The sequence below is a fragment of the Nilaparvata lugens genome, chromosome 7 (assembly GCF_014356525.2).
Source record: "Nilaparvata lugens isolate BPH chromosome 7, ASM1435652v1, whole genome shotgun sequence".
NCBI lineage: Eukaryota > Metazoa > Arthropoda > Insecta > Hemiptera > Delphacidae > Nilaparvata > Nilaparvata lugens.
In genome coordinates, this window is record NC_052510.1 from 9990774 (window position 1) to 10012188 (window position 21415).

The 21415-nt window shown below is 34.1% G+C and overlaps 1 protein-coding gene across 1 annotated transcript in view; it reads left to right on the forward strand.

Moving 5' to 3' along the window:
- The window catches only part of LOC111046660 (inverted formin-2-like), a 225795-nt gene that overhangs the window by 164410 nt on the left and 39970 nt on the right, over positions 1–21415 (forward strand). The window contains 2 exon segments of the mRNA XM_039433649.1: positions 3885–4000; positions 19513–19672. Coding sequence (XP_039289583.1) covers positions 3885–4000; positions 19513–19672 — 276 coding nt within the window.

Consider the following 21415-nt stretch of genomic DNA (forward strand, 5'->3'; position numbering starts at 1 on the left):
TTATGTAGATGCATAACAATATTTTCTATAGTTATTCCAAATTGTTTTTTTCATGATTATCATAGCTCAATAGTTATTTTTTTAGTCTATATTATGTAAATTTCTCTATAATTTTGCTGTATTGTAAGCTATTGTATATAAGTGTATAAGCCAGTATATATTGTAATCTGTTATATTTTTCATTATAAAGACTATATTATATTTTAATGTTATATTTATATTTGAAGTATGCAAACACATAAATAAAGTACTCAATCAATCAATCTCTTTCTCTCCCTCCCTCTTTTACACCCTCTCATTCACTTCCCCCCTCTCTTTCTCACTCACTCCCCCTCTCACTCTCTTACTCTCTCTCCTCTCTCTCTCTCTCTCTCTTCTCTCTCTCTCTCTTCTCTCTCTCTCTCTCTCCTCTCTCTCTCTCTTTTTGTCCTTAACATTTATTTTTCACAGTCATTTCTCACTCTCTTACTCTCTCTCTCTCTCTCTCTCTCCTCTCTCTCCTCTCTCTCTCTCTCTCTCTCCTCTCTCTCCTCTCTCTCTCTCTTTCTGTCCTTAACATTTATTTTTCACAGTCATTTCTGCACCCACCTACACGTGTCACTGACTATGCATCCACAGAAGAATCGGTCAGCTAAGCCTATGCCATTACTTCAGTTTGTCAACAAAACTGGTTTCCCATCATCATTTGAATGAATAGGCCCAATAATAAAATCGGTAAACATCCGCCGAGAGGATGTCGAGATGCAGCAGCAGAATCACACAAAGAACGCGATGTTTGTCAATGTAAAACAAGACTCCAGTCGCCGGTGGGCGTATGTCCCTAAATCATGAATGAACAGATGATGGACACCGGTCGCTGTATTTAGAGACGCACAGTCGTCAACAGGACAACTATAAAATAAAAGTGGCTTACAAACACAATAAGCTGTGCGTATTTCATTATAAGTGACAGCTAACATGGCAAATAACCTTGGAGCCTTTGAGGAGGAGGAATGCAACAGGATTGGATGCATCTGTGTGTGTAACTCTACCTTTATTATATATTATTATTCATTTTTTCATACAATAAGTACATTATTAAAATGATAGGGAGAGGGAAAATAAGGTAACGTGGGCTATTCCTCCCCAAAATTAGATAACACATAGTCCGAAATAGGTTAAGTCTTGCAGTTCTTCCAAAGACCTTAAAGAGATATAGACCCACAATGCCTATGCCTTCCCAATGATAGCTCTTACTTGAAATTGAAGGCCGCCATTGGGGTATTTTAGCACGAGATATTATATAAATAATATTTGTAATACTAAAGATCACAAAGGCATTGCTGGCATTGATATGTATTAATCTTATGGGTTGCCCCCTCAATGGCGGATTTCAATTCCAAGTACGACACTAGCGCTGCATGTGAGTCTATGCATCTTTAAGGTCTTTGAGTTCTTCAATTCACGTGAATTTTCACCTGATTCAATTTACGAATATTAGTGATGTATGACGCAGGAGTATTTGTGACGTTCAAGGAGACATAAAAGGTGTATCCCGTTGTCCTCATGTGTGAATAAATGATTGAAGACTTGATCACTGATCAATCACTTGATCGACGTAAACTTAATTAGTCTCTTCCACCTTGATTAGGTTCTACTAGAAGAATTAACTTCTTGTCATATTAATTTCAATTAGGAAGGGTTTCAAGGATTCTGATATTTTGCAGTGAATCTGAAAATTATGATTACCGTTATTTCCATCAATATATACATAAATATTGCATCAAACGGGTTGATTCTAGAGGCACAAAGGTTCGGAACAGGCAGTAAGTAATGCCTAACCCGAGAAAGGAAGAAGAAGAAGAAGAATTTGTAATCGTGTAATAATATATTGTATCATGCTTTTTATCTTAATTGATTTATTCTGTACTGGATAGGATAATATCAAATTACAAATTTGTTTTTGTACTTTTTCAAAATCGTTCATTGGTATAATACTATGCCTGAAATAAGGATTCAAGAATAGTTGACCGAACGTAGTGAGGTCTATGTTTTAACTCGAATCTTCTTTTGTCTGTCTGTATGTAACGCAATTACGGCCAAACGCATTGATAGAATTGGATGAGATTTGGCAGGAATATTCCTTTTTCAACTGCGCGTCGATGTATACACAGGCTTTTTTGAAAATTTGCATTTTAAGGATGATATGAAGTAAAAGGAATTCCTCCATACTCCGATATCACTATATAATTATATCATCTACTCTGAAGATAGAGTAATCAGACCTTAGAACTATTCATAATAAATCAGCTGACAATTGGATTACACAGATGGCTGGAAACAGGTGACATTAGATATTTTCAAACAGGTGACATTAGATACTTGTGGATGAGAAAACTGCGTGAGATCTACTGTTCACAGAACTACTAGTGAATAACAATAACAAATAATTTTATTGAATGAAAATTGCGTGAAGAAAATCCTGAAAGCTATTTGATTTCTTCAACACTATCAATTTATACTTCTCAAAAGTGTGTTTTTGTCAGCCTTGGCTCCCCATTCAATCTCAAGAACAGTACTGTAATTAATTGTCACTTTGTAGTAGTTTTGCTCTCTTTTAATTCAATTTTGTTCTACACATCAATCTATTCTTAAAAGTGGGTCAGTTGCGTTGGAAGAATCGTATTGTGGTGGGTGGCTCAATAAAAATGACCCTCATCTATAACTAAGTGAATGCTTTTCAACATGTGTACACTAGCTTCATTAAAGACTATGAAACACACAAGAACTCATACCATACCGGAACACTCAACATTTTGCAAAATTACTCAAAAATTTCCAATTTGTAGAGATTTGAGTAAAATATTTTTGTTATTAGTTTTTAAATATCAAAATTCAGAATTTTTAGTATAGTCTTCATCATATTATATATTGTATTTATGATTTGTGATTGTCAATGAAATAAACACCTGACTCCACGTCCTCTACCTTGTTAGAATATATTTCATATTAATGCCATTATTGGCGATTCTCGTTTATTGTGAGATGAATTAAACAAGCACCTGAATTATTCTTTATATTGAGTGTTCCACGAAAAGTGTAACAGCCGAAGACCATTAATTTTACATTAAATTTGCAAAAACATGATCAGTAAAATTTTCTTATCGACTTTAGTTTTCGAGATATATCGATTTGTATATGATGGAACCCACAATCTTCCAAACTGATTTTACTCATACGATTTTTCGTACTTTTCATTCTCATGAAATCTACGTACTAAAATAGACAAAAAAATAATCTTGAATTTTAAAAAACACTTTTGAAGTTAAAATGCACTTACTTTTTGTAGTGACGATCGTTTCGACCTGTCAGATGTCAGTCTGATGATGACCAACAACAGGTCGAAACGATCGTCACTACAAAAGTAAGTGCATTTTAACTTCAAAAGTGTTTTTTAAAATTCAAGTTTAATTTTAACAGTGAAAAAGTATGGATATACAACAGAGAAAAAAATAATTGTAGTCTCATTCACGCTAGTACAGGTTCAAATCAATTGGGAGGAAAGCAATCAACAGGATAACCCTGAAACTTTATCCATCGCTAATTTTGATATGTTGTGTTTAGTTGACTATTCTGTTATCATTCATTTATTGTATAAAACACTATAATCATAATACAATTATGACATTGGAGGAAAAACTAGGCTGAGCCTGTATTATTTCTCTCAAAAACTTCGATAAAATGTTAATGTTGTCCAAAAGTTAAGGTTATGTAATCACACACTGCTTCGTCACTTGATTTTCGATCCAGGATTAATGATTTGAAAATTTTGAAGGTTGAGTTACTCTATCATAACTATCAAGTTAGTCTCAGTATTAAAATATGTTTTTACCGTTTGTTTTCAGCTCTGGATACAAGCAACACCACCGTAAAGAAGCAAGTATTTGAGTTGCTGTCCGCCCTATGCGTGTACAATGCACAGGGATACGCCCGAGCGCTGGATGCCTTGGAACATTACAAGGTAACCTACAAGTTCCTAGTTACTTTATTCACTATAGACTTTTCACAGTACACAGTAGTACACAGTAGAAGATCTCGATAGAACGTACCTAGTTCATAAAATGCACTTGATCTTGAGGTAGTGAGTTCAAATTGTATTTGTACACATTAGATAATCTCAACTATAATAAAAATCTGGTGTGGCGCACTCTCACAACTTTCCTTGCCGTTCTGAAAATTGATCACCTGACGCTAGTGTTCTCGCGCATCACAAGAGTCTACCATTCAAAGATCTGAGCCAGCTGATGACAGACAATAACGCTGGATATACACGAGATTTGCTATCTCTTCATAGTGAATGATTTGATAGAATCAAATATCATTGAATATCAATAGAATTGAATAATCACATTTTCTGGAATTTCGAGCTTATTTTCAATTTTAGGTGAGAATGTTACTGGACATTAATTGAAGAGATTTTCATGCACAATCTTTTCCACACGAACTTGTCGTGTAAATTATATCTGAGACCTGATAATTGGAAATCTAAAATCAAAATTTGCATAGATGGGGCGAAACTCCTGATATTTTTACAGATATGGGACTTGTGGCAGTTGATATAGCTTATCAATGACTATTTTAGGTATAAATTTGATCAAAATTGTTGGAGCCATTTTTGAGAAAATCGCGAAAAACCCTGTTTTTGACAACATTTTCCCCATTTTAGCCGCCATCTTGAATTGCATTTGATCGAAATTGTTCGTGTCGGATCCTTATAGTGAAAGGACCTTAAGTTCCAAATTTCAAGTCATTCCGTTAATTGGGAGATGAGATATCGTGTACACAGACGCACATACACTCATACACACACACACACACATACAGACCAATACCCAAAAACCACTTTTTTGGACTCAGGGGACCTTGAAACGTATAGAAATTTAGAAATTGGGGTACCTTAATTTTGACGTGACAACGTCTTATAAATTGGTTTGCCGGGTGACACTTCAAGAAACTGCGTTACGTTCCATGTTATGCGCTCGCAATGAGAGCGAGGAGAGCGTTCGTTTCGGTTCACGGTCGTCTGGAAAGAGCACGAATAGGAGCAGTGGCGAGCACCAGCAGCGACCCGAGCATTCACCTGGAGAGAGAGGTGAAACGGAGCTGTCAACCTGCGCAAGCGCCGCAAGCATCTCCTGCGACTGCGCGACTACTTGCGCCACGAATATGAAATTCAGTGCAAGATTCTTTGTATAAATTGACGTTTTAAATATAATTCTTTGTATAAATAAAATTTTAAATTGTTACTATTACTTCATCCTTCTTCCTACTATACGAATGAATATTCACATTAAAATTATTTTTCGCCACACTTGGATGAATGATGGTTTACCATGCGTCATATGGAGGCCGAAAGTGATTGTTTTCCGACCAGGCCGGTAAAACTTTACGGCCCTAGGGCTGTAAAATGACCTTGAATAACAGCTGATCGTGTCCGATCTCACAAAAATCATAGAGAGATAATCTCATAACGACTGTAATAATCTATATAATTATGTATCGTGAATCGCGGTATTATGTCTATAATATATTTTATAAATTACTGTTTAATAATTTAATATTTATTGTGTTTTTGATATCAAACAATGAATACAATGGCTGCATTGTCCATTGTCAGAAAGGTACGTATCGCAAGTATTTAAAAGTGAAGAATCGAATTTGAAATCAAAGTACAATAATTGTATCAATATTTAAAAGTGAGGTAGAGTAATAATTGTTTCTTTTTTATTATCGAATTCCACTTCTTAATGCAATACAATCAACTATAATAACAAGAAAATACAGCAGAGATCTGAAGTTTAAGGTAAGCCTACTGGTGAAACTCAGCCTTGACTAAAAAATTCCTAGTAATTTTTCCGTAATTCATTATTAAAACTTTTAGATAATTTTTCTTTAATATTGAACCATATAGAGAAAACATTAGGCCCACTCAAGATTGAATCTTCGAATGTTTTCTCTATGATTTCAGAGCAATATTTTGTTGTGAAAATGCCGGCAAACCGGCTTCAAATTAATATGCCGCTATACACTATATTATAGTAGCCTACATACGTTACCTGACTTAATTCAGAGTGAAAATTTATTGTGAAACAGATAATAATATTAATTTTAATAATATAAGTCATGAGCCAAAGTCTGTTGTACCTTTGACTATAGAAAGAACCTTCTTCTATAGAAAGAACAACCTTCTTTCTATAGTCAAAGGTTGTACGCTTTTTAGGAGTGAAGTAAACTTTTTTAGAAGTCTAGTTTACAGTATTACGTGTATGCTAAGAGTTATCAGTCAGGCCTCTTCCTTCAACAATACCCAATAGCCGAGAGCGTAAAGGCGTAATACAACTGAACTCAGCTCAGTGAATAACAAACACGATCTAGGTTCGAATCTCGGTCAATGACATTTTTTTTGTCGATGAATTTCGACTTTTATTAGCTATTTTTTATATTAGTTACCATAATTTAAATTTCAATCAATTTTTTAGATATATTTTGAGACAAAACTGTGAAATATGCAATTATATTAATTTTTTCATCACATTATTTCAAAATAGTAATGAAAATTCTATTCATCCATCTATCCATGAGATATTGCACCGGGCGCAAAGCACGAGCTATAAAATTCAAACAATTATTCGAAATATTAATAGTATAAAAATATGGTCACTATTGTAAATTATTAATTAGTAATATTGAAATTAATTGACAGTAAAAGTTGTCATAACCAAGATTCAAACTATCAAAATAGGCTGTTTGAATTTTATTAATTTTTCAATTTCTTATAAATATTGGGAAGTTTTTTTTTTTGGTGTGGCGAAAAATAGCGTTCGCAACACGGGCAAAAATGTTTTTCCGGCTCTCGAACGCTTCAAGTTCTCAACTTCGTCTCGAACTTGAAAACCGCGATCTCGAGCCGGAAAACGTACATTTTCGACCCTAGGTGCGAAATATACTATTACCACTCTAAGTCGTTGTCACGTAAAACTTTCGCCTGTATACCGACTTTACAGGCAACCAGACTTTTTTTTTCGGAAAGCAATACTTTCCTTACCTATGATAATAGGGCAAGGAAAGTAAAAAGGGTAGCTTATTCATAAAATTCACTTGACCATGAGGCAATGAGATTCACTTGAATCTGTCAGCATCCATTTTACAATATACAGAGTGTTTCAGAAGTAGTGTGGAAAATTTTAGGGTATTGTTCCTGGATGATAGGAGACTACAAATGTCGTATTTGAAGTGTCCAAAACTCAGCGGTTATCCTTATAGCTGCCATTTTGTTTTTTCACTTAAGAATTTTCATCACAAGAGCGAAATGTTATATTGATCCGAAATTTGGCATGAATATTTATGCTATAAAGACTCAACTTTAAAAAATAAAATTAAAGGTTTTCGATGTAAATTTTCAAAATGGCGGACATTAAAAATATTTGATTGCAAATTTCACGAGAACCGTTCACTTTACAAAAAGTTTATAGGAGACAAAAAAGTTAGAAAATGTTATCAAGATTTAGAGGATACGTCATTTATTAAGATTGTTCAAATAATAAGAGAGAAATCAATTCTTTTCGTACTGTATGCATGACCATGAACAAACAAGATCATCTGAAAAACGTTGTAAAATCAGCTAGATGACCATATGGAGCCATACCTAGTTTTAAAGCTTCATCTCAAATACAATTGGAATTGATAATTTAAAATTGATGTTTAAATGTAAATAATAACGTACATTTAATATGAGTTTACGAGTTTGTGTTGCTTGAATGGTTCCAAATCTTCTTAAATAACTCAATATTATTCGTTACAAGTGGTAATTGAGTGGAATATTTCTAAATAATTTATTAATTCAAGCCATCTAAATTCAAAATTTATAGTTTTCATTTTTGTTTTGGGCTGAAATCTTATCAAAATTGTACACGTGGAATTCTAACCTTATTTCGGACTTTTTCACCTATAAATTTGGAAGAAAAATAGCACAAGGACTATCTTATTATTTTATCTTTCAATGTTATTACATTAGTGTCATTTTCATTGTAAATAAATAAAAAATAAAAATAAATAAATAAATGGTAAAAAGGGGTCATGCATGCAGTACGAAAAGATTTCATTTCTCTCTAATTCTTTGAATAATCTTAATAATTTTTTTGTAAAGTGAACGGTTGTCGTGAAATTTGCAATCAAAAATTTGAAATGGCCGCCATTTTGAAAATTTATATTGAAAATCTTTTATTTTATTTTTTAAAGTTGAGAAATTATAGCATAAATATTCATGCTAAATTTCAGATCATTATAACATTACGTTCTTCAGATAAAATTCCTAAGTGAAAAAAACAAAATGGCAGGTATAAGGATAACCGCTTAGTTTTGGGCAATTCAAATACGGCATTTGTAGTCTCCTATCATCCAGGAACAATACCCTAAAATTTTCGACACTACTTCTGAAGCACTCTGTATATGACGTAGTTGCTTCCCATTCAACCAATACTGACTATGTGAAGTGTGGAATTTACAATTGAAATTTTCATGCTTAGTGGGGATTCTCAACTATACTTGAGATTCAACTGTTCGAAATATTCAATTTACTAGCAACATTCTTATACTTAGTGGAGATTCTCAACTGAAAATAGTTGCTTGTTCATGAACTCTCTTAAACCTACCGGTAGAAAACAATATACAATTATTGTTCATACATGATTGTATTGCAGAGAAGGTCATTCAACTTTGTAGCTTGCTTATAAATTCGCTCTAACCCAAAAATATAATTAAAATTGTATATGTACAGTAGAGAAGACACAGGGTAGATACATAGAGTAGAGTGGTGCAAAGGGGTGGGGGAGACGCTCTTCGTTATTGAAATTCTGAAATTCTTGGGGAGAGTGGTTGAATTCTTGGGGAGAGGGGTTCAATTCTTGGGAGAGTGGTTCCAATTCTTGGGGAGAGTGGTTCAATTCTTGTGGAGAGGGGTTCAATTCTTGGGTGAGTGGTTCAATTCTTGTGGAGAGGGGTTCAATTCTTGGGGAGAGGGTTCAATTCTTGGGGAGAGTGGTTCAATTCTTGGGGAGAGTGGTTCCGTTCTTGTATAGAGGGGTTCAATTCTTGGGGTGAGTTGTTCAATTCTTGGGGAGAGTGGTTCCATTCTTGTGGAGAGGGGTTCAATCTTGGGGTGAGTTGTTCAATTCTTGGGGAGAGTGGTTCAATTCTTGGGGAGAGTGGTTCAATTCTTGGGGAGAGTGGTTCCATTCTTGCGGAGAGGGGTTCAATTCTTGGGGAGAGTGGTTCAATTCTTGGGGAGAGTGGTTCCATTCTTGTGGAGAGGGGTTCAATTCTTGGGGTGAGTTGTTCAATTCTTGTGGAGAGTGATTCAATTCTTGTGGAGAGGGGTTCAATTCTTGGGTGAGTGGTTCAATTCTTGTGGAGAGGGGTTCAATTCTTGTGGAGAGGGGTTCAATTCTTGGGGAGAGTAATTCAATTCTTGGGGAGAGTGGTTCAATTCTTGGGGAGAGTGGTTCCATTCTTGCGGAGAGGGGTTCAATTCTTGGGAGAGTGGTTCAATTCTTGGGGAGAGGGGTTCAATTCTTGGGGAGAGTGGTTCAATTCTTGTGGAGAGGGGTTCAATTCTTTGGGGGCTCCCAGAAATAAGATCACCAGCTTTTTTTCTGAGGTTGCCTTCTATGGGGGACGTATTTAAGGGTTAAGGGGGGATGCGTCATTCCCCCGGGATGAGCAACCCTGGAAGAGAGATTCTTTGAGAAGTAGCTTATTCATAAAATACACTTTATAGTAAGACACACCCTAGACTGTCAGCAGAGAAGAAATACAATGCTATTTATTTTTATTTCAATATTGTATTATTTTATGATTTTAATATGATATTGAATTCAAGGTTAATGCTTTGCTTTCGACCAATGCCGACAGTTCAAAGTGTATTTTACTAGACTAGAGTGTAATAATGTTTCCAATACACAATAAAATTGTTTAGTAGTACATTAGAGGTTCTCAAATTTAAAAAATAGCTTCTTCATAAAACTCACCCGAACACTGTATTCTTCGCAAGTGCCGCCTCTTTGAACAAATAAGCCGTAAATTATGTATTCATAGCCGTTAATGGCTTCCTAATAAAACAGTCAACTGGCTTTTAACCAGCTTTATAAAGCGAATAGGCAGTAACAATATAATACGACTCGGCTATTCAGTGTGACTGATGGTCTGCACTTTATTAACTTGAGGAGCGTGTAAAGTGGTTTCAGTTTGTATAGGAAAACTTATTGTTGTGTTTTAATTTGAATGATTTTTTGAAAGTGTATGAGTTCTTGCCTGTGATGTTGGGAAATGAGTATCTGTGCGCCTTAAATCTTCAAGACTCCTGGCTCCTTAAATCCATTTCAATCATCTCAAACTATAAATGAATAACCATTTTTATTCATCTCCAACTTTGTTCAACTTCAAAGAGTGAAATGTTTTTAGATTCTGTGATGGAAAAATTAGAAATTTTCTTCTCTGAAGCTGCGTACAGACTTGAGGGCCACGAACACGTGCACTTCAGCTTTCAGCAGCTGATTATATCTGTATTTGTACAGAAACTGTAAGGTACAGACTGATATAATAAGCGTAGCATCAGCTACGCTGATGAACACAGTTATTCCTGGCGCTCAAGTCTATAGGCACCTCATTTATTGTAACATTCTCCGCAAACTTATTGTACTATGTACTATACCGCAATGTACTATGCTATTATTTTATTTTTCTATGCTAGAAGGTACACTAGTACTGAGTATTCAATTTTCAACAAGACACAGAGACTGATAATGAGTTTCTTTCACTTCTCTCAATGACTTTATTAAGGACGATTATGAATTAACTACTATCAAAGAGATAAATTAATGGTAGGAATATGAAGATTGACGTTTGTAGATGAGGAATGTTGAGTAACAGATTAAGGAAATTAAGTGAGAATTAATTTTATTAAGTGATTAATGAAATCAGAGAAGGATTTGATCCAGCGGAAATTTCATATCCCAATCTTCATATTCTTCCCATTACATTTATCTCTTTGATAGTAGTTAATTCATATTCGTCCTTAATAAAGTCATTGAGAGAAGTGAAAGAAACTCATCATCAGTCTCTGTGTCTTGTTATAAATTTACCAGTAAGAATACTCAGTACTAGTGTACCTTCTAGCATAGAAATAGAAAAATAAAATAATTACAAAAACTACTAAAATAAAAATTGTAGTACTATTTCTATACTGTCTTGTCTACAACTAGGTAGGCTACCTTCAAGGCTCCAAGTAATGATTGCATACATCATATAATTATAGTGATTGAAGCATCTAAATTTTAAAATCTACTTTGAAAAAATAATTAAGGTCTGAAAATTTTGTGAAGTGAACAACTACAAGACTTAATCTATTTCGGACAATGTGTAACCTTATCCAAATTTGGGAGAGGAATAGCACAAGGATACCTTATTTTTTCTCTCCCTGTCATTTTGATGATGTACTTACTGTAAGGCTAGCTTCACACGCTTTCGGTTTCATTCGGTTCGGTTCGTTTTCGGTTCGGTTCGGTTCGTTACCGAAAACGATTGAGGCTTTCATACATGTCAGGTTTTAATTCGTACGGTTCTAATTAGGTATTTTCTTCTCAAACACAGCTGTGTTTGGATTTTCACAGTTCATGCTGGTATATTTAAATATAACAGCTGGTGTTAAATTGTAAGATGTTATTTCTTGAACAACAACATTTTAAAGTTAATTGAAAATTGTGAATTATTTAAATAGTTTCTTTTTGATTATGTTAATTTTGGATGTTCAGAGAGATTATTTTTTTAAATTGAAAATTTGTTCCTTGTTTTGACAAATGGTTTATAAACTTCATCTCTCCTCTCCATTGATGAAATCATGTAATATTCGTGGAAAAAATGAAAATAAAAATTCTCCCCAAGTTTTAATTTATATTTTTCATATTTTTTTAGCAAACTATTCATTGAGAAAAAATGTTTCTGTGAACTAACAGAAATGAATTGACCATATTATTTTGATTTGGAAAATTTTGAAATAGATAATAACGTCATCAGGTTAAAAGAAAAACAAAAAAAGCAAGCGTGAGTAAAAGACTTTGTTTTTTCCTGTTTCCGTAGCAACGAATTCGAATATGATGAAACCTATTCGTGTCGAGGGGGCGTTCGGTGCTATGCGGTTGCTATTCGGTACCGAATTCAAACCGAATCATCGTTTCACACTTATCGGAATTTGCCGAAAACGAAACGAACCGAACCGAAAGTGTGTGAAAGTAGCCTCTCGCTAGCAACGAATTGAAACCTGATGGATTTTATTAGAGTCAAGTGGGCGTTCGGTTCTATGCGGTTGCTATTCGGTACCGAATTAAAACCGAATTACCGTTTCACACTTATCGGAATTTGCCGAAAACGAACCCAAAACGAAACGAACCGAATGAGTGTGAAACTAGCCTAACAATCAATAAATATTAAAGTATTATAATACAATCCATACATCATACTAACTTATCATAAATGCACCAGTTCCCTATATTACCTCACAGATTGCTACCGAGTTCCACTTCTAATCCTACAACACTCACTGAAATAAGAAACAAGTAGAGAAATATATCAAATCCAATCGGCAACTGTTGACAGAAGAAAGTGGCAACATGGAGATATATTCCAGACTGTCAGCATTAGTTGAATGGGGAGCAATGATGTTGTTTATCAGGAATACTGACAGTTTTAAATTGAATCTGACTATAGACTCCTCCACACATACTGCACCGTGCATTGCAATATTATTATGCATTTCTCACCAGGGGTCCTGGACCTGGTCTTATGGAGAGTATTGTCACAAGTCTATGAGTCACAATGCACAGTGAGCTATTGCCATTTTCTATATCTGTGTCAATAGAATACGGTGGTGACTGTTGCTTGTGTATACAGATATATTGGTCGTGATGAGATGGTAGATAGATGTGTTGATGGTGTGTCTTGGACGGTGTCTCTATAAGGTGACAATACGACACTTAATTCTTCCTATAATAGGTAATGCACTTCGACTAGTATTGACTCCTTGTCAATAGTAGGATTATCTCTAAGGTTGAACGTGTAATTGTGCATTAAATTGAAGGAGAGGATCTTGTGGATTTGTGTATTGCTGGATTAATTTAATCACCTGTTATTGGATATTGCACAATAGGAACTGTTCCAGGGATAGTTTAGTTAATTCTTCACCAAAGTTGTTCGACTGGGAAAATTCTAGATTAATGTTTCACCCAAATTTGATGTTGTTCGTATTTAATAAAATCTATGCATTAATAATGAATTTGTATTCAATAATGTGGGATAATTACTGAAAAAATGAATTTTTTCTGATCCACGGGGAGCTCTGTTTTTGTAAAAGAGAATATTCTTCTCTTAAATTTTACATCACCCATTTCAGTTAAATTTTTAGTCCAAAGATGAACAAACCACGAATTTTTTAATGAGATGGATCAGGAGCCAAATCAACTCGAAATATTCCACCTTATTATACTATGAAATATTGAGTTACGGTATTCGAAAACTTTGAAACTCGAAGATAAACACTTACCTACTTTTGAAATTGAAGCTGATTTTTATCATGCCAGTCATTGAGATTTGAAAAACCTGAAACTTCAAAAAAATCTTTGGAATCTTGATAAGCGAAAATTTTGAAACCAGAAGAAAAACACCAACTTACTTCCAAAATCAAAGCAGATTTTTATCATGGCAGTAATTGAAAGTTGAATTCGATATAATTCAAACAATCACAAGCTAACCAATAAGAAAGCAGCAACTCAGTCGTTCAAACAATCAAAATGAGAATTGAACCATTGAGAGAGTGACGATTGCGTCATCATGACAACAGCCAATGAGAGTTGAGTGACCGTGAATTTAACCAATCACAAGCCAACCAATGAGAGAGTAGCGATGGCGTCGTCATGTCATCAGCCAATGTCAGTTGAGTGATTGAGAATACTACTCGCCAAGAGCTAACCAATAAGAGAGTAGCAGTTTCTTCCATAGTACAAATTAGAAGATTCAGAGAGAACATTCTTACCGGCTATTGTTTCGCCACTCCACATTGCTGGTCACCCATTTAGCGCAACATGCGCTAAATGTGTCCTCTGCTCTTACTTCTTCTCTGTGTCCATAGCGACAGACAATAGTGGTTAAGAAAGAGAATTTTAACAATCACAAGCAAACTAATGCGAGAGTAGTAAAGTCATGGAGATTGCGATACTTTATTCAAATAGACAATTAGTCATTATGCAACTACAAAATTATGTGGCTAATATAAGCACATCCTTCATCTTGAATCTTGTGATTTTTCTTCATAATGTTTTTCATTGATCTCATTACTTCCAGCAGAGATGGAAGAAATAATATAGTTTTCTTTACTCTATGTTTCCAGTTAGTATGATTTTTCCCAATTTTGAAAAATGATTGTTTTTTAAAAATCAATTATCCATTTTTGTAAAAATTAACTAGGTACCATCAATATTTATAGGATTTATCAGGTTGTCTATTCTTAGTACTAACGAGTTTATAATAAATAAATGTGTAATGTTTCAAATTCAAGGGGTCAAAATACATTGAACCCCTGTACTTTCAGTTCACTACGTAGAACATTCCCAATGAATCATCCCTAGGACTGGAAAATGTTTCAAACGTCCCTGATTTACTAATACAAATCTTTCCTTCCCAATGTAATTAATACTCAAATCAATCAATTATGACGATAGATCTCCACGTATATAATTTTTCTATCCAGGTACTCTAATTCCGGGTTTTCCAATTTAGACTCTCACTAATGGGCGTGACGATTTCTATTAGGAATCAATTATTATTCTTTTAGACACATGAAATATGGATCTCAGGCGGTTGGACACGATTATCCATCATGTGAACTGCGAAGGAAGAAAAACAAGATCAACCACTTTCCAATTCAGTAGTTGTTATTGCCTGAAGAAAATTGCGAGCGCCTTAGTGCATATCGGCTTTTCTTTCTGTTTAGCGCGAACGTTTAATAACTTTTCTTTGTACGTAGGATAATATTATAGTGAGGATCACTTCAAACTGTCAGCATTCCTTATGAATAACATCAATGCTCCCCATTCAATCAATGCTGACAGTGTGAAGTGAATCTTTTGCTGGAACGCCATTTGTTATTCGCGCGGTTCAATTATTTAATAAATTGTCTGGCGCCAGTATTGCATCCTACGCCCAAAAAACGTTGCGTTGGAAAAACTATTAGCAGCAGAAAAAAAGAAGGAAATTAAAGACCACAATCAAGTGGGAGATCCTCTTTGAGCTGGAGCTGTGTAATTATAAATGGATGGCTCGCTTTCATATACAGTATACTCTGACATAAACAGTCAGAACGTCAAGTCAAATTTCTGTTGACCGTTACTATTGAAACTCAATGTGACTGACTGATTTGGCAGGACGTGTTCGTCTATGGAAATTCAGCTAGGAAATGCTCGCTTATCTTCGGCGATAAAAATGGAGAAATTATAGAGCTTTCAGGATGTTGAAGGTTGATGTGCCTGACAGCTTTTGGTTGAGTTTATGTGAGTGTCCTGATGACACTTGGTTATTCCTCTATCCTCTTTCTCATCATGTGGAATCAGAAGTGTAGAATGTTATAGGAACTAGTGTTCAACTAAGGAACTAAGTTATAGTTTGTAGGATCGTAGGAAACAACTTATTCTGTAAATATGGTGTTTCAAATCTGATAATATCGACAGCTTTCATGAATTATTATGGATCTTCAAGACTTTTCTCGAAATGATAAATTTTCATGAACTTAGTAGAATAATCCTTTCTTTTACAAAATTGGTGTGAATAATAATTATTGATTTTTTTGGTTTTACGGTTGGTTCATATTGAAAATTTTATCACAGTCAAATATATAATCATGAATTAAAGTTATGAAGATCATCTTCTATCGAAGGTTTGAGTAATATTTGATGGCTATAATCGACTATAAACTAGTAGTTCTGTGAACAGTAGACCTCGTGCTCAGTAAGTTACATTGACCTGTTGTTATGTTTTCTCAAAAATAATTTATCAATTTAAAATGGTAGAAACCCATCAGAGAACATTCTGTGTTGTCGTGTTGGCGAAAAATCGGTGTGCTGAAATTAACAAAATAAACTACCATAAAGCTGATTTCCTACAAACTTCATTTCTCACTTTTCATGATTTCAGAAATCAATTTCTTTTCAATAATATTTGTTGAAATTTTAATCATCAGTTTAAAAATGAAAAATGTGAAAAAAATGTTTTCTATCAATAACTCCAAACTCCAAACTAGAATCATGGCCTCAGCTTATGGAATGACAAAGTTAGTAGACAACTGTCTACTAACGATGATGGAAAGATACATTTTCAAGATGTTCGATGTTTTTGAACGGGTAGTATTATAGTCCACTAGACAGCTGATTTTTATTAATAATTCTAGTCAGATTTTTACGGTAATATTGGTGTTCGAAGGAAAATCCTTTTCCTTTAGTATTATTCTTAAAATGCAAAATTTAAAAAAACTTATTATGTATTTATTTATTTATTCATTTTCTTTACATACAAAGGTTCACAGAGATCCATAAAGAGCCTTATTTACACAATTAAATGAATCAACAATTTAACTTATATACATTTTGAAATATAGTAAATAAAGAAAAGAAAGCAACAGCATTCACACAGTTGAAATAATCAAATTAATTACATTCATATAAAGAAAAGTTTGAAAAGAAAGCAAAAAGCATTTACTCAGAATAATCAAATAATTACATTAATGTATACGTCGTATACGTCGATGTATACGTCGACGCGAAATTCAAAAAGGAACGTACCTGTCAAATTCCATGAAAATCTATTGCTGCGTTTCGTGTAAATGCGCAACATAATTTATATAAACATTTAAACAAAAAGAGATGATATGCATAACCGTCGACTTGAAACTTAGACCTCACTTCGTTCGGTTAATTATAAAATTTGACTGATTAATGGGGCTCTAAAACGCATGTGCTTTTAATGGCGTTTTCAGACTATTATTGCGGCAACGGAGCTAAACCAAGTAGTTTCGCCTTTGACTGACAGAGAGCTCTGTGTGCTCTCTGCCGATTCAAGAATCAGAATCACCTTCTTGAGACCCTAAAACCACGGAATAAATATACCGTTTCTTTCATTGTATCTTAAGGATTTTGTATCTTTCATTGAAGAAGATAACCGAGCTTATCATCTTTACGGAGTAAAGTTCAGTAAAGATGTTCTTTACTCCATGCTAAAACTGAATCGACAGAGAACGAAGAGATTCTGTCGGGTCACTGAATTTTTGAGTAATGTATAGTATTGCAAATAATAAAGCAATATAAATTATAATGTAGCAAAAGTTGAAATCATGAAAGGATAATTTTGTAATAAGAGACTAATAATATTAGTATACATTAATATTATTAATGTAGGCATGGCCAAAATAATGTCATGTCACATTCCTAGCTTGAATATGAGGGAGTATTTTCATCAATTTGCCATATCGGTTCCCAGACCTAGAGGTAGTTCAGTTCTCTGCATCCAGAACGATGGAAATAAATTTCGAAACTGCTTTGCTTTCTGTTGAGAACAGAGTTTTATACAAAAATATATTTCTTTTGACAAGACTGTATATTTCAGGTATATTTCAACAATCGAACATCATTATCATTAGGTACTTATTAGGGCCATTTCAATTTATACTTTCTAGATCGCCTGAACGCATTACTACAATACTGTCATACCCTACATCATTCATAATTTCTGTCATACTTTTTAGGAACAGTGTATTATCCCACGTCCGTGGTTATCAGAAGTTAATTTGCCCTACCTGCCAAAAACTAATTTCACTTATAAGGCAGATGAAGTTTCTATCACAAAAGTTGTGAAGCCTACACAAGGCTTTTTCAATCAGCCGAAATTATCTCACACACATTGCTAGATTATAGAATGTCTCATGCAACACGATATATAATAGCAGCGCTAAGCTACTCCTACGCAGATCTAATTTGTTGAGTTCTTTTCAAAATAGCGACTCCTCATAAATTTACTCGGAAAGTGTCAGTCCATATCAGCCGCCAATGAATGGAGTCAAGTAGAAGAGTGGGAGATATTCTACAGATTGCAATAAAGTTTCACAATAACTCAGGATATGGCACTGGGATTTTTCTGTCTAGTTTACCGTAAAAGGTGACCTTTGTGAATGGAAAAGTCTCCAGTTCTAATTGGTTGAGCCGATGATGAACGGTGGAGATTATTTGAGAAATCTTTTGAAGATTACTGTATTTTCGGTGACATCTTTCTCGAAACATCCACTTTTAAGTTCACTAAGTACCATATATTTCCTGAATATAAAATTCTATGGTGCAGTATTATCCTGTCAACTTTAGATGTTATGGGAATCTAGATGAAGCTTGGAGTTTTAAGGTTTTAACAGGTAGATGAGACAGGAAAAATAAAAAAAATCTCTTACACGTTCTCACATATGCTTTGTGTTGCCTTATTGAAGTTAAATAGAAGGAAATTAGCATTAAAAATCTGGTGTGGCGCATTCACACAACTTTCCTTGCCGTTATGAAAATTTTAGTGTTCAGCGCTAGTTAGCGCTAGTGTTCACGCGCATCTCAAGTCTACTATTAAAAGATCTGAGCATGCTTGAAAATATAGATCAAAATTTATTTATTTATTTGTTAATACAATTACAAATCATATGAATATGATCGGGATAGAACAACAGGCATAGCCCAAAACTATTCTGTTCCCAAATTGAATATCAAAATGGATGTTAGTTTTATTGAAAACATAAATATAGATCAATATAATATTAATGTCTTTCTTGCTCGTAAATGAAATTAGAAAATAGGAAAAATTGAAGTTTTGTACTTGGTACATTTCTTGCTTCTCATTTTGTAATGATTTTACGTACAAATAAATTATGAAGTAAATTAATTGACTTTGGTATGCCTCATCCTAGGCTACACACTACAATGATTCAGGCTACTCGTAAATTTTCGAATGTTCTCTAATAACAAGAATGTACAATTCATTGGTTTCCGCTCATATAATAACTGATCATAAATTTTCTGGTTACTTGAGAGTATACAGCTCTGTAAATGCCATTCCATAAACACAAAGAACTTACAAATAACCTTACAGTTCTTAGCTTATGTAATAATATGGTCAATATGAGTTGGTAATAAGCCTACAATAACAATTAACGTCACATATATCAACACGGTAGCACATTTATATGTGTATTGTTCTTCATATTCCTCTAGTTGAATGTCAGATATTGCAATACCCATTGGTATATATCTAGAACCCAGTATAGGGTGGAGTTGATCTTGACTTTTCGAATTGGTTTTGAAATGTCAACCAGGGAATTACTTCTTTGGTAAACTTTTTGTCAACTTTCAGGAGCTGAAGTCAGAACGATACCGGCTGAAAGTAGTGATAAGTGAGTTGGAGAAGGCGGAGGACAAGGACTATCAGACAGCTCTGATCGCCTTCATCAACTGCCTCATCATTTCCACGCCCAATCTGCACGACCGCATCCGGATCCGCAATGAATTCATCGGTCAGTAATCTAAATATATGCTTCTAATAATTGGGAGTATTGGGATACATCGGGGAATCGAGGATACCTCCTTGGGGAAAATTTATAATGATATTAAATTCATTTTGTTGGGTAAAAAAGATATTGAAATATGGAAGATTTTATTAGAAACTGGAATTAAACAACTACTGGAATTATTACAATATTTTTGAAGTAGCAGAAGTCCTTAGTTCTATTTATACAGCTTTCATTGGATATTTGAAATAATTATTATACAGTAATCAAATTGAAATAATTAAGGAATTTTCATTCAGAGGAACTCCACAATAATTGATTACTTCATGCTGTAATGCAACTCCAGGGATTACTTTGAAAAATTGAATATGTTGGCTATAGTTGAAAGTGAATGAATTAATTCAATGTGAGAATTGAATGGAAATATTGGGACATTAATTCATCTAAATTGCCAGCATTGTAATGTGGATTATTCATTTTTAATTCGAACTAAGTGATAAGGGAATCCCAGCTAGAACAAAAATGATCTCAACCTCAACTTTCAACATTGAAACGTAAGGGCCATCAAAATATTATCAGAATAATTTAAATTATCATAGAAATAGAACTAATACCCTTTTTTACATAAAACTACTAGTTTCAGCAATCAGATTTAAGTGTCAGAATAATTTTATCATTCAAAGTAGGTAACTTAACTTATAAAATTACAGGGTTGGGCAATGAACAATGAAGTATGGTTAATTTAAAATAGCTACACGCTCTTTTTTCAACGAAACTAAATTATCGGTTTGTTCAGATACCCAGCCAGAAAAACAATAAATTGATTAAATATGCGACTGTTTCTTTTTTGCGTTCAGAGATTAGCTTGGATTAATTAGGTCGAGAACATTCTAAAAATATGTGAAAGGTACTATAAGGACCCATATATTTGAATTTTCTGTATCTGTAGTCCTATTGGCACTTTTCTGATCAACAAAATCACTGTTCCCTCGTTGGTCAGCTTGTGATTGGTTGAATTTTCTGTATCTGTACTCAAGGTATTATAGAGACTTGGATAACTGTTGGAAAAGTGCTACAAAAATGGTAGACAATGTGAGAATAGTGTGAAACATATTTTAATAGAAGTCACTTATTCAATCATAAACTATTCTACCTCAGAGATCACCCAAGAAAATAATTTTCGTATCATTCCTCAGGTTGTTTTGATCAGTATCAAATAATTGTTTTATTGACGTTTTGTTGTATGAAACAGTGCCTTGCATAGTGAGTAGGTATCCAACTCCTGTAGGCTCTATAAACATGGTCCATTAGGTTAATTTGATAGCACTGTATCTTTTCGAACAGGAATAAAGGATCGTTAGATTATGGTGTAACCGACGATCGACTCAGAAGGCTATAATCATAGCTGCAGTTAATCGCCCATCATAAACGCTATTTATAGACTCAGCTACTACTTATATCTCTTCCCATAACCACTTTATCCTATCACCACTTGTAGCTCTATAAAAATACCGATTTCTTTCTTACTGGGTAACTAAGTAATGGAATCAACTGTTGAAGGTTTGAGTTGTTATTTCCTTCTATTTGATGTTTAAGCTTTTCAGAATACGTGACAAACTATGAGAAATAATATTCTTAGGTTTTGTTGTTTGTTGATTGATAATCAATATTGGGACTCCCATTGCAGTTAATTACGGCCTCCACTCGTACAGTCTAGCTCGCCGTACTAGGTATCCTTTCTGCTGTACG